The sequence below is a fragment of the Mus musculus genome, chromosome 3 (assembly GCF_000001635.26).
Source record: "Mus musculus strain C57BL/6J chromosome 3, GRCm38.p6 C57BL/6J".
NCBI lineage: Eukaryota > Metazoa > Chordata > Mammalia > Rodentia > Muridae > Mus > Mus musculus.
The window spans coordinates 57,453,224-57,467,754 of NC_000069.6; the positions used below are offsets into that span (position 1 = coordinate 57,453,224).

The following is a 14,531-nucleotide window of genomic DNA, read 5'->3' on the forward strand; positions in this document are numbered from 1 at the left end:
ACAAAAAACCGGAAGTATCAAACAGCCTATATAATTGCTTTTTGTTACAAAAAAAATCTATATTATGTCATAGGGGAAAAAACAAGCCTTTTTTTTTTTTTTTAAATCTAAGATTTGGGTGATATAAGCCATTTACTATTTGAGCTTTACATATGCTGGTACTTAATATTTTCAACAAAAAGTCCTTATAACTTTAAAAGTAAGCAAGCAGGCCAAAGTCGACCGCTTGGTGATGAGGCACCTGCTTAGCGTGTGCAAGACTCTGACTTGAGTCCTCAGGACTGTACAGGCAACGAGTGAGGAAGAAACATGGCTCTAAAAACCAGCTTAGCCTGGTCTGGGGCAGCAGCAAGCCCTGAACCAGCACCTCATTCCTAACAGAATTAGCCCCCCAGTGCTGCGAGCAGGTAGGTGGGGGAAGCCACAGTAACAATGGGGCGCACACACAGCCAGAACCCAGATCAGGATTAAAGAGAGCGGGTTGCTTTGTTTTCAGTCATAACAATGGGAAAAGGTACCATGTTGTTAAAAACATAATTTTGATGAAGGTGTTGGAAAGATTATGAGGTTTTTTGGTTTTTTTTGTTGTTGTTGCATTTTTATTGGTTATTTTATTTATTTGCATTTCAAATGTTATCCCCTTTCTGGGTTTCCCCTCTGCATCGCCCCCTCCCTCCCCTCCCCTCCCCCTGCTTCTATGAGGGTGCTTCCCAACCTACCAACTCCTGCCTTACCGCCCTTACTTTTTTTTTTTTAATATTTTTTATTAGGTATTTTCCTCACTTACATTTCCAATGCTATCCCAAAAGTCCCCCAGACCCTCCCCCCACACCCCTACCCACCCACTCCCACTTTTTGGCCCTGGCGTTCCCCTAACTGGGGCATATAAAGTTTGCAAGTCCAATGGGCCTCTCTTTCCAGTGATGGCCAACTAGGCCATCTTTGATACATATGCAGCTAGAGACAAGAGCTCCGGGGTACTGGTTAGTTCATAATGTTGTTCCTTCTATAGGGTTGCAGATCCCTTTAGCTCCTTGGGTACTTTCTCTAGCTCCTTCCTGTGACCCATCCAATAGCTGACTGTGAGCATCCACTGTGTTTGCTAGGCCCCTGCATAGTCTCACAAGAGACCGCTATATCTGGGTCCTTTCAGCAAAATCTTGCTAGTGTATGCAATGGTGTCAGCGTTTGGAAGTTGATTATGGGATGGATCCCTGGATATGGCAGTCTCTAGATGGTCCATCCTTTTGTCACAGCTCCAAACTTTGTCTCTGTAACTCCTTCCATGGGTGTTTTGTTCCCAATTCTAAGAAGGGGCAAAATGTCCACACTTTGGTCTTCGTTCTTCTTGAGTTTCATGCGTTTAGCAAATTGTATCTTGTGTCTTGTAAGATATAAGTAAGATATAATTGTAAATTATATCTTATATCCAACATATATAAAGAACTCAAGAAGGTGGACTCCAGAAAATCAAATAACCCCATTAAAAAATGGGGCTCAGAGCTGAACAAAGAATTCTCACCTGAGGAATATCGAATGGCAGAGAAGCACCTGAAAAAATGTTCACCATCCTTAATCATCAGGGAAATGCAAATCAAAACAACCCTGAGATTCCACCTCACACCAGTCAGAATGGCTAAGATCAAAAATTCAGGTGACAGCAGATGCTGGCGAGGATGTGAAGAAAGAACAACACTCCTCCATTGTTGGTGGGATTGCAAGCTTGTACAACCACTCTGGCGGTTCCTCAGAAAATTGGACATAGTACTACCGGAGGATCCCGCAATACCTCTCCTGGACATATATCCAGAATATGTTCCAACCAGTAAGAAGGACACATGCTCCACTATGTTCATAGCAGCCTTATTTATAATAGCCAGAAGCTGGAAAGAACCCAGATGCCCCTCAACAGAGGAATGGATACAAAAAATGTGGTACATTTACACAATGGAGTACTACTCAGCTATTAAAAAGAATGAATTTATGAAATTCCTAGGCAAATGGATGGACCTGGAGGGCACCATCCTGAGTGAGGTAACCCAATCACAAAGGAACTCACACAATATGTACTCACTGATAAGTGAATATTAGCCCAGAAACTTAGGATACCCAAGATATAAGATACAATTTGCTAAACGCATGAAACTCAAGAAGAACGAAGACCAAAGTGTGTTTTGTTTTTTGGTTTTTTTTTTTTTTTTGGTTTTTAAAATTCGTACCTTTAAGAGTTTTCCTGGGTACCTCAAATGAAATAGAATCTAAAAATCTGTGGACATTCATCTTGTTGAATGCCATGGAGCCAGAGCATATTTGCCTACAGAACCTCGGGTTCTTCTCATCTTTCTCACTATTTGCCAGGGGTTGTAGAAGCCACTTCAGTTCCACCCAAAGCCCTCAGTAATGACGACAGAAACAAAGGCCCAAGTGGAAGCTCAATCGTATTTATTATTTTTTTTATATATAGAATTGAGAAGTAAACCCTGTACCAGACTCTAGATAAAATGGTTTCATCTGATGGATTTGGCGGCACAGTTCCTGTATGTACAACATACTGGATTATAATCAACAACACAGGTAAACGTTTATTTGGTAAAACGTAGAAGTGTAAAAAAAAAATTAAGTTAAAGTATTAGCACACTGTATAATACAGGGTCAGGGGAAGGGGTCTCTGTCAATCACCATTTTAAAATAACCGTTTTCCTTTTCAAATGGCTTGTTTTGTTCCACGAAAGTTACACTTTCACAAGGTGCTTCTAATGACATCGTAAGAACGCAGTACTCCGTGACATGTCCATCACGGACAAGTCACGTCACCATCTGCAGATTCCTTTCTGCTGAGCAATGCCCAGGCGGCTGAGACTTATGCACTTCTTATGCACTGAGAAATCACTGAAAGAAATACACTTTATATCCTACATACTACAGTAAAACAAGGCCTAAATACCACCTGCTGTTAACAAATGACAGGGTGTGTAGCTATTTAAATGCTTCAGTGAAGTGTATCTTATCAAGAAAAACGTGTTTTGAATCCAACTTTTTAAAAAAATGTGTCTATCCTATGACAAAATTTGGAGATGACATGGTAAAATTTGTTGATTTAGGACTAAGAAGACTAGATAGTCTGACAGTTGGCTTATAGTATGATGTATATGAATAGCACCTTATTATGAATTCTTAGAAAATATTAATACTTATAACAGCAAAGAACCACTGAGAGACTGCTCTGAGGGCTGGAGATGGCGCTCCACTTGCACACATGAACTCTTGAGTTCACTCAGAACTAGGGGGAAAAAGGTCTGGCTTCTAGCTTTAGTGTTCTGTAACAAACCATATTTTATGTTCTTAAAAACAACAACAACAATTATAATATCTGGCTTTATCTATTAGTAAACAGTCAAGGGCCATATTTCACTCTAGAAAAATACTATATTAATTAAAAAGTTTTAAACTAATTTACTAAGAAAATTATTCTAGTATTTCATAATGCCACAAGCTTATTAGAAAATTGCTTCTAAAACTTGGTAACATAAATCATAGATGACTTAACTAATTTTTTTTTAAAAAAAGGAGTATCTTTTGTTTTTTACACTTAATAACCTGCAATGCATCTATAAAAATATTTTTAAATATAGTAACACTGTCAAGTTTTGTTAGGTCCCTTGTGTTTTTGGCTTGTTTTTGGTTTTCCTCAGAAAGAATGTACAACTCTTTTTTGCAACTTTTGCTAACAAAAGAGGAAACGAAAGAGTGCTCCCTTTCAACCTAGTATCAACAAAAAATTCCTACTTGTCTCTCTTGAAGTGCTCAGAGAGAGAGCAAGGAATTAACGTGGACATAAATTGGGGTTCCTTCAGAAAAAGAGAGATCACTTTAAGAGTGCTGAAAGCAACAGCAGTCCATGTTCTCGTCTGCCAATACATGGACAATGTCACAGCCCCACTCCTTCCTCCTCTGCCCTTCCCAGTAAAGTGCACCCTGACCCTCTTCTCTCTAACAGCGGTGTCTTTTGGCATAAAGGCAGCGGAGCACTTTGGGGCACTTCTCACACGTCTTGCTTGCCTTGTCTTTGAGGGGTTCTGACATGTCTACTTAATTTCACATCACCTGGCCTTTCCGCCACCTTCCCTGGCTCTGCTACTTTGCCTCTGACCTTTCAACTTGCCTCTTCCCACCAAGATCAAATGTACTCTGTGCGTTTCTATTTCAATGGATCAAAAGGGATCTTACTGAAGATCCTCAACCGAGAAGCCTTCACCCTCACGGCAACTAAAAGCTTCCTTCCAGCTTCTTGATGTCTTTCAAAATAAAAATTAAAAAAAGAGATTAAATTCATAGATTATAAATAATGTCAGTTCAAAATACTAAACAGCTAAGGACGTCATTGCCAAGTGCAGGCGGCCTGCCTGCCAGAGGAACATGAAGCTCTCGGTCCTTAAAAGCTAACGAAACAAATAATATGTTGGTTACATAAGAGGCATTGAGTACATACCTTGGACTTTTTTTCTTACCAATTTAGCAAAAGGATTAGGATAGTATACTTAGGAAACAATTTTACTGAATTCAGACGTACAAATCTACAGCTCATGTCCTGACGAGGGCCTTTCTGTATGTGTTAATCAGAGATCGGCTTCATTCTTCAAACAGTTTCATAGACAGGATTATTTTAAACACTTGAAATCTTGAAAGCAGAATTAATAATGCCTCAGAATACAAAACAGCACACAAAATTCATGGTTCATCAGGCTGCGACCTAGTTGGCCTGATGTTTTCAGAATCAGGTCCAAAAGATAAAAATATAGTTGCCACTGATTTATCAAAAACATTTGGCTACCCTCTGTAATAGCTACAAAATTACAGAGTTTATATATATATATATATATATATATATATATATATATATATATATAACAAACATCAAATTCTAAGCTGCATTTTGAAAAAAAAACCAAGCTGCAATTAAAAAAAAACAAAACAATTTTGTTCTGTAATCATTCATATTGTGACCAAACTGGTCTCTTTCACACGATCTGTCATGCAAGAATTGTGACAGATGTTGAAGTTACTCTCCTGCTCACAGAATGGAGCTGCTAAGCAGGAAAATGATGAACGGTGGCAACATTGGTACTCTGTGCCCTTGTAAACACAGAATGAGAGAAGCCATCAGAGCCAGCATGGATTCCAAACTACACTGTATTCCCTACAGGAGAAAATTACTATCTATACAATGATTTTTTTTTTTTGAAGCTCAAGTTAAATAAGTTTTAAAGCATTTGTTACTACTGTTATCAATACAGCTTTTGAAACTGTAAATCACTTCCTGGACCAAGCTGCCTATCAGAATTCACTGCCTGAGGTCAGCTTTGTATGGCTTAGAATCAGTTGATATATGAATTTAAGCTAACTGTAATAAAACCCAGCCATAGGGCTGCAGACATTCTCTAAAGTCATTCTGCACAACCCATCCTGCTTTATCTGCCACAGAAATGCAGGCTTGCAGAAAATGAAAAGAGAGTATTTATTTCTGTGTAACGCAAGTTCCTGCGAATCAACACCAGGCAATGATTAAGTGGCCACACGGACAAGGAGTGTGAGTACAAAGGCAGAACGTGGTGCAGCTGCAGGCCCGCTCTGCCTCATCACTTGGTCCGCAAGGCCCAAGACTCGCGTCAGCTCACAGCTGCATCACGTTACAACAGTAGTGATTACAGCCAGGTTAGAAAGGGCTCGCTTTTGTTCAGAGCAGACTCTACATCATTGAAGAGAGGGATCAGATCTTCAGACTCCAAAGTCCCGAGGTCAACATTTGTTCCTGGAAGGCAGTCCAGGAAATCAGGGAAGCGGGTCTGCTGGGGATTGACGGTCATGGGTGTCTGACCGGAATTTTCACCTGTAATAGAATGAAGGGTGACCAGGTTATTTCCTCCTTGTAAGTTCTTTTTTTTTTTTTTAATTTAAATTTTTGTTGTTGTTCAAGACGGGGTCTCACTATGTACTTCTGACTGTCCCAGAAGTCACTATGTAGACCATTGGCCTTAAACTCACAGAGATCCACCTGCCTCTGTCTCCTGAGTGCTGGGATTAAAGGTATGTATCATTACACTCAACTAAATTTTATTTTTTATGAGTATTTTGCCCATAAAATTTTATATCTGTGCAACATATGTGTGCCTGGTACTCACAGACCAGAGAGTGTTAAGTACCCACAGAATTGGAGTAACAGACAGTTGTGTGCTATCATGCAGGCAGTGGAACTTGAGATGGAGTCCTCTGGAAGAGCAGCTGATGCTCTTAACCACTGAGCCATCTTGCCAGCCTTTTCTTTTAAGTTCTTGAGTAGGGCACAGATAGCTCAAGTGTTAACATATCTCATATTTCATTTATGCAGACAGACACCACGTTACTGACCTAGTCCTATTTTGGAAGTGTTTAGCCCAATAAGACTAGAGTTCTGCAGAATACAAAGTGAGAAAAAAATGCTAGAAAGTAAGGCCCTAGGATCAGTGTCTGCCGTATCCACATCACAGGGGCTGGAGAGAGGGCTTGGCAGTTAAGAGCACTTAGTACTCTTCCAAAGGACCTGGGTTCTGTTACCAGCACCTACATATTGGCGCACAAACCCCTGTAACTCCAGCTTCAGAGAATCTGATGCCCTCTGGCCTCCAGACACTTGCATACATGTGGGAGGCACACAGAAACTCACACAGGCACACAAATTAAGATAAATACAACGTTTTAAAACTTCAAAAGGTGCAATCTTCTAATTCCTGAGAATGCTTACTTTACCCAAAGTCTTTTTTTTTTTTAAAAAGAATTCTTCCTATTCTTCCTCACCAGGAATGAACACAAGAGCAGCCAAGAGAAGCGTCTCATCAAGCTTAACAATCTTAAAGTATTCTTTTTGCAGTGACTCTACAGTGTCACTGTGGTCTTTCTTAAATCTTTGTAGATTTAACTACTTGAGTTGGTTACTTAAGCTACTTAAGAAAAAAAAATGTTTGTGAGATGGCTCAGCGGGTAAGAGCACTGACAGTTCTTCCGAAGGTCCTGAGTTCAAATCCCAGCAACCACATGGTAGCTCACAACCACCAGTAATGAGATCTGACTCCCTCTTCTGGTGCATCTGAAGTCAGCTACCATGTACTTACGTATAATAATAAATTTAAAAAGTACGCAATTCTTCCAGAGGTGTGATTTTCATGGAACACTCTGGAAGGATGAATGACTGCCCAAACTTTGCTTATGCTAATACACCTTTGTTCCATCGTCATCAAAGTCCAGCTGTGTGTGCTTGTTGCAAAGGGAGAGGGGTCAAGGTGACTGGCAGATTCAACAATCTTCTAGTCACTATTGAGCTCTGCCTGCCCTCGGCTAATTACTTAATATTCCATGTCTCTCTTTAACAGTTTATGTCCATTTCCTACAAACACATCACAGAGGTAGCCCTGAACTCAATGAGTTCACACTCACTTAACTCGATTAATAGGAACCATAGTGTTTGTCAAATCTATTTCATGAACAGACTTCTTCAATGGATGGGCAGGCATGAGAACACTCATTTCACTGGTGAGAGCTGAAGCGCACAGAGATTCATAGAGAACACAGTTACCAGACAGTGGGGAGACAAAGACTCAACTCAGGATGGATGCTGCTTGTGTTCTTTTCATGACACCATTGGATTGTGTAGTACATCTTCAAAACCAATCCCCATTTACCTACTTAACATTATTTTAGAAACCTATAGGAGAGAATCTATCTTTTTCAGGTCCCCACCCTCTCCCCTTATTTCTCTTTTTACCCTCACTAGATTCCCAGTGTTTAAAGATGAAAGTAAACAACATAGGAAGATGCCACCTCATAAGGAAGCAAAACATGGGGGTAGGGGTGTGCAGATGAAAGGGGTGCAGAAAAGAAAAACAGTAATAAATCAAACACGGCCCAGTGCAAACCACCCCTATGTGACTCTTCACAACCCCTCCTATGCTCTCTACCTACTCCTGTCAGCCTATAAGACCCAGAGAGATGCCGTTCCAGCATCCAGCCTGTACTTTCACAAGGCTCAACTGTAAACCTGGCGATGGGTCTGACATTCAGACTCAACATTTTAGACTCTTAGCAGCACAGAGCAGTTGGACATGCACAGAGTATGCTAAGCTTGAGCTACTGCAAACCAATGATTCGGGAGACAATCTCTTATTTTTTGTCAGAACTACTACACGTGTATGAGTGTTTTGCATGCATAAATGTCAGTGTAACTCCTGAATGTTTGGTGCCTACAAAGGTTAGAAGAGGGTGTTGTATACCCTGGAACTGGTGTTGCAGAGAGTTGTAAGTCACATGTAGATGCTGCTTACTGAACCTGGGTCTTTTAGAAGAGCATCAAATGCTGAACACAATACAACAACCGCTTTTCTGTCATGAATAATAATAGAAGGGAAACTTGCAAAAGTATTTACAGAGAGCATATACTCAAGCTGTCATTTAGTTTTGGCTTGGCTACTACTACATGAAAGCCAAGCGTGGTGGTCCATGCCTTTAATTGCTATTAGTGCTCTTTTCGGGAGGCAGAGGCAGGTGGATCCTTGAAGTTCAAGGTCAACCTGGTCTATATACCAAGTTTCAGCACAGCCAGAGGTACATAGAGAGACCCTGTATCAAAATTAAAAGGAAGGAAGGGGGAGGGAGAGAAGGAGGGAGAGAAGGAGGGAGGAAGGAAGGAAGAAGAAAATCTGTGTCCCAACACCAAAGTGCAAACTTCCTTAAGAGACTATTTTGTTGTTTGGACATGGTCTACTCTATAGGATGCACAGGCTGGGGACTAGAAAAGTCAAGCTTGTTGTCTTCTTGTAAATGGCTGAAGTGGGATATTATGTTAGAACAGGATCCTCTGAGTTATTGATTTTCTAAATGACCACTGTCAATCCCTTCTAAAACTAGTGAGTAACATGAAAATATCAGCATGCCTGGAGAACCAAAAAGAGTATTATTTCCCAGTAAAAAGAGTGGACTGTTCATTACAACCAAAAAGAGGGTACAGCACAGTCACCTCACTGCAGTTATGTATAATTCTGAGGAAAGGGAAATACTAAAAAGGATGGGGGTGGGTCTTAAAATCTCACATCTATGTGAAATCATATTTGCACAAACTCTGAAAGGTCTATATTTAGTAATAGCAGACTGAGTGGAATTTTAGTTTATGTTGAAGGCTTGTGTTTCCCATTGGATTTTAGGATTGCCAAAATCAAGGGGACAATGTGAAAATGAAAACACTACAGACAGTGGAAGGCTGCGTGCCCACCTGTATCCATCTCGTCCATGTTGCTGAGGAAGTCTTCTGGAGTTGTGGGGACACTGTAGCACCCTAACCCCAGGCCACTGTCTGTGCTCTGCTCCCGTGAATGATAGGGCCCTCTGCAGAAAATAAAAATAAATAAAGGAGACCTCAATGTGAGTCTACTCAATAAAGTTCAAAATTAAAACACAGTCACAGAACTCAATCAGTGAAAGGGAGAAAATTACGTGGCCCTTTTCATTTTGAAACATAACCTGATCTTACCAAAACCAATCAATTCTATGCACTAAAACTGGCCACTCACCATACAAGGGCAGGGGTTTCCTTACTGACTCAAAATAACCACTTGGACTCTATTCTACATATAGATAATATCTATGTAAATATTTTAAAAACCAGAAAATAGTGCTGAATTATGCTCATAGATACGAACAGTCATGGTAAAAGAACTCTGTATATAACCACTCGTGGTGGTCCATGTCTATAATCTCAACACTCAAGAGGCTGGGCAAAGGGGATCCAGAAAAATAGCAAAGTTCACTGTGACAGAAACACACCACTTTCTGCAGAGTGGCTGCTTCTGAGGAAAGAAGGAAGTTTTCCTTTCACCAAAAATACCCGTGAATTTTCTTGTATTGTGTACCATGACATGCTTTTAACTGCACTCTTACTCGAAAGAATTTCAAGATTCTTGCAAGTGATTACCAAATAGCACTGTCCTGTTTAAATGTGAAGTTCAGTCTCACGTACAAATCACTGAAGGATATATTCCATGACATGTGACTACGTTTTCCTTTATTCTGTCATCCGCCCCCAACTCTCTCCCCATCCCCAAAGCTCCCTGCCTTTCCACAGTGTAAACAAACACCCCATTACAGTCTAAACCATGGGGAAGAAAGCAAAAGTCAGTGGTCCCCAGTGTAAACTTACCCATTGAGGAAAGGATCTGAGCTACTGTTGGTGACAGATCTCATATCTGTGCTCATGGCAGGCGTGTTGACAGGGGCCATGGTCTCGGTTTCCATGGGGAGCTGTCGGCAGAGGGCAGCTTCCTATACAAGAGTCAGAGGGGAAAGAGAGTTACTCAATTGCCACAAAGGGTTGCATCATAATATACTTCATGGGAAAACTGCTCACCAAACACAAAACACTTTATATATATTTCAGTAGATCAAAGTCACTAGATTAGTGTCCTTCTTCCACAGTCTTCAAGGCATGTCCTTCTCTTCTACTCCCAGCTAACTGAACCTAAGGGGACACTGGACCTCTGGGAACTTACTCTGAAAAACATGCACCTGCCCATGGAGTTGTTAAGATACACAAGCCATACCATAGCCACTCAAGATACTTTCTCACTGACAAGTCAGTTTTGCTCTAGAGTCTCAGACTAAATCTAAAAACAGTCAAAGTAACTGGACTCCTCTGGACTAGCATGCGAATCTGGTCTCTCCCATTTACATGCTAGTGTAAATGGAAGGTTTAGAATCCAGGTTCTACATGAATTTACACTTAGCAGTTGGTGTTAATCACCACATGAACAATACAACCAGTTTTAAAGTTTGCTTTAAGAAAATAGTTGCTCTCTGACCTACATACGCATGTTACATCATGAATGTATGTGTTGAGATGGCTCCATGGTTAAAGGTGCTTACTGTATAAGCCTAGCAACTTGAATTAAATCTCCAGGCACACATAAGGGTAGAAGGGGAGAACTGACTCCACAAAATTGTCCCCTAGCCTCTACATACAAGGCTTGGCACAAGTATGCCCATACTTACATACACACAACATACTTACTGACATACACACAGAATAATGATAATGTTGAGTTGATTAGAATGGCTGAAAATTGGAGAAAACTGGAGATCCCATAGACAATTAGATGTTTGGTGGATTATAGATTTAAAATTTTTAAGCTAGCATTAAAACCATGAAGAATCAGTCCAAAATGTTATGAACTTGACTGCAGCGGTACACTCCAGCTAGAGATGACCAGGTGTCAGACCCCTTTCAAGTTGATAGCTATCTCCAGGGAAGAATATTCTCATATGCTTACGCTTACATCCAAAACCAAGGACGGGCCCTGGCCACACTTCTACAATTTCCAAATGGATGTCATTGATCTCATACCCTTAAAATTCATAAACCATGAAAGAGAACATTCTGGCTATATGAGTTCTAGGATGTTGGTTAGATCTCTTCATGTGATGGTATAGGGATGGTTCTGATGCTAAGGTCCTGTTCCCCAATTGGTTCTTGATCTGTCAGTAATGAAGTCATGGGCCAATTGCTGGGCAGAAGGAACAGGCAGAACTTCTGGGTCCCTGGAGGCAAGCAGACAGACACAAAGGATTGGGCCTGGGGGGAGTGTTCACTATGCTTCTGAGGGAGAAAAGGTGACCAGCCTTGTGAGATCTCGGATGCAGTGGCCATGGGCTGCTCCTACAGGCCGGTGGTTGGGAGTATTTAGCTGGGACCAGATGTAACAGAGCAACTAAAGTTGAGGGCAGGTGGAGAGGTGCAGAGCTAAGAGTATTGATAAAGACATGCTTCTCCAGGCAGGAGACAAGTAGCACCCAGCAATTGTGCCAAAAAGGCAAGGGGGACTTGAACAACTGTGTGTATCCATGTTTTTTATCCATGGATTCGAGGGAAACTGGGCAGGGGCTGGTAGCTCAGCGCATTCCCAGAGCATAGGCGGAGTAGCAAAAGCTACATGCAACATGAAGGTTAAAGTATTGCTGTTTAGACAATGAAGTTACCAGCTAGAAAACTCTTGTTCTAGCTGGTAAAAGTTCTTGTGTTCACTGTACCATTACTAGTACTTACTATGGTGGTATAAGTTACAAACCATGAAAGGTCTGTTAAGAAACTACACTGTTGATATGAGGAGGAATAAAATAACTGGCAAGAAAGGGCCCCTGGTCCTTCTGTTTATCTTGACGCAAGTAATGAGAATGCATTTCATTCAATAATACACAAAAAAGCAAGTTAAAAATGGAGATTTGAGGGCTAGTGAGATGGCTCAGTGGTTAAGAGCACTGACTACTCTTTTGTTGATCATGAGGTCAAATCCCAGCAATCATGTGGTGGCTCACAACCATCTGTAATGAGAAACAAATAAAAAAAAACCTATGGGCCAGAGCAAGCGAGGCCAGAGCAAGAGGGAGAAGGGAAGGGGAAAACAAATGGAGATTGGAAACTATCCAATAAGGCTTTCCTGAAAGTCTCCTGCAGAAGGCAAAGCTTGAACCTGGGGTGAGTAAACTTGAGACTACCACAAACTCTTACAAGCACTCACATATGCTGAACCTCTTGGCATGAAAACAACTGGTCAGTGATTTATATTCTAGCAAATACAAGAATCCTTTGGCTAATAGCCTCACTATCTAATAGTGCACACACATATTCATTCTCATATTCTCTCTCTCTCTCTCTCTCTCTCTCTCTCTCTCTCTCTCCCTCCCTCCTCCCCTCCCTCCCTCCCTCCCTCCCTCCAAGAATAGCTGCATTTCCTATTAACCAAGTGGAGAGAAATCAGCTCCTGAAAGTTGCCCTCTGATCGCCACATGTGTACTATGGCACAAGTGTGCTCACACATGCACTAAATAAAAGATAAAGTAAAAACTTTCTTAAAAGCAGGAAAGGGAACTTCTTGGAAGGAAGGAGGTTACAATCGAGAGGGTGAGTAGAAAGATGTCAGAGTGTAGTGAGGGGTAAATAAGCATAATATATATGTATGAAAATGTCAGGATGAAATCCATTTCTTTGTATGCTAACCAAGAAAAAATAAATAAAGACTATATAACAAAGGGTAAGAACCTGTAGAATGCGGATGGGAGATGCTCACTGCTTTTCCACATTTTAAATCCAAGAGAAGTGCTATCCCATTCTTCATCATTGGGTCCTAACTAGTTACACCAGTCTCCAAGTCACCAAAAGAGGAAATGCTATATCCTGTCTGTAGGGGTCTCACTGGATCATGTTTCTACCTTCTTCAAGTAACTAACAAAATGCAAGAGACTGCAGAGGGCTCTTTTAACCCTAACAGCATTAAAAAAGTAAATAAATCGGACCATTTATTATTAACAATGCAATGGAATGACTTGTTTAAGATTATTGTACGATTATTCTTGGGTCACAGACCATTCCAAAGAACAGCTAAATATAAGGAAGACCTCTGCTTCCTACCCTACCAGGATGGATAGTGGAGTCACATCTTGCCTGTAGCCCAGTGGCCAAAAAACCATCCCAGCCTGGCTCTGATACAGTCTCCCAATCTTAGTGTCTGGCTTTAACATTGCTTCCAGCTCCTGAATCCATACAATTATTCCCTCTGTCTGGAACACACGTCCCACCGAAGCCCATTTCCCTTAGTTACTAACCTACAAATGCCAGGTATCAAGACACTCCTCCCTGCCCCTATCTAAAAGGTCACCTCCCACCACCCATGACTGTCTGTCTTTTAACCTGCACCTATTTTCTTCACAGCAACTTGGGTTTTATCTGTCCTCCCCAATGAATGACCCATGAAGGAAGGGATCTTATTCACCATGTTCATGCCTACACACCCACTACCTGTAACCATGTTAAGTATGTAGTAGTAGATACCCATAAAATACATTCTGAGTAAGTAAATAAGAAATAGTATTTATTCAAATAGAAACATTTAAAAAATATGCTGGTGATAACAAAATGAGAAATAAAAGGAAAAAAATCACACCTTCAACCACAAATTAGTACACACGCTGCCTAGTTAACAGTTCACCTGAATCCTCCTCCACTGTCCCTAACATAAGATGCACGGTGCTAAGTGGCCAGTAACAGAAACAGCAGCACCAAATACTTGGATGTGAATTCTGGCCTTGCTGTGTCCCATTGAGGTATTTCACAATTTTGTCCCCTACCACCTCACAGCGGGGGAATAATAACACCACATGTGCAAAATGCTGCTGTTATGACAAAGATGCTCAGAACAGAGCTTGCTCCAGAAGTCACTGCATCGATATCTAATGTCACCTCACCTTGTGTTCTACATACCAATCTCAAAAACACAGGTTAAAGACAAAATAAAGACACTGGCAGTAAAGGACTTGCCTAAGAGGTACAAGGAAAACCATGGGTTCCATCCCCAGAACTACAAAAATAAGTGTGTAAGCAGATAACTTTAAAAGTATCCCTCAGTGTTGTGTGGAATAGATCCACTTTGATACCTAAGAGTTTCCTCCTAGTCACCTTTCAC

General features: G+C 41.0%; 1 protein-coding gene across 2 annotated transcripts in view; it reads right to left on the minus strand.

The window, feature by feature from the left end:
- Nucleotides 1-2,420: 2,420 nt before the first annotated feature.
- The window catches only part of Wwtr1 (WW domain containing transcription regulator 1), a 120,267-nt gene continuing 108,156 nt past the window's right edge, over nucleotides 2,421-14,531 (minus strand). For both annotated transcript variants that reach the window (NM_001168281.1, NM_133784.3), the window contains exons 5-7: nucleotides 10,220-10,341; nucleotides 9,296-9,408; nucleotides 2,421-5,887 (exon numbers count right to left, since the gene is read on the minus strand). In NM_001168281.1, coding sequence (NP_001161753.1) covers nucleotides 5,703-5,887; nucleotides 9,296-9,408; nucleotides 10,220-10,341 — 420 coding nt within the window. In that variant the 3' untranslated portion in view covers nucleotides 2,421-5,702. The remainder of the gene's footprint in view (nucleotides 5,888-9,295; nucleotides 9,409-10,219; nucleotides 10,342-14,531) is intronic.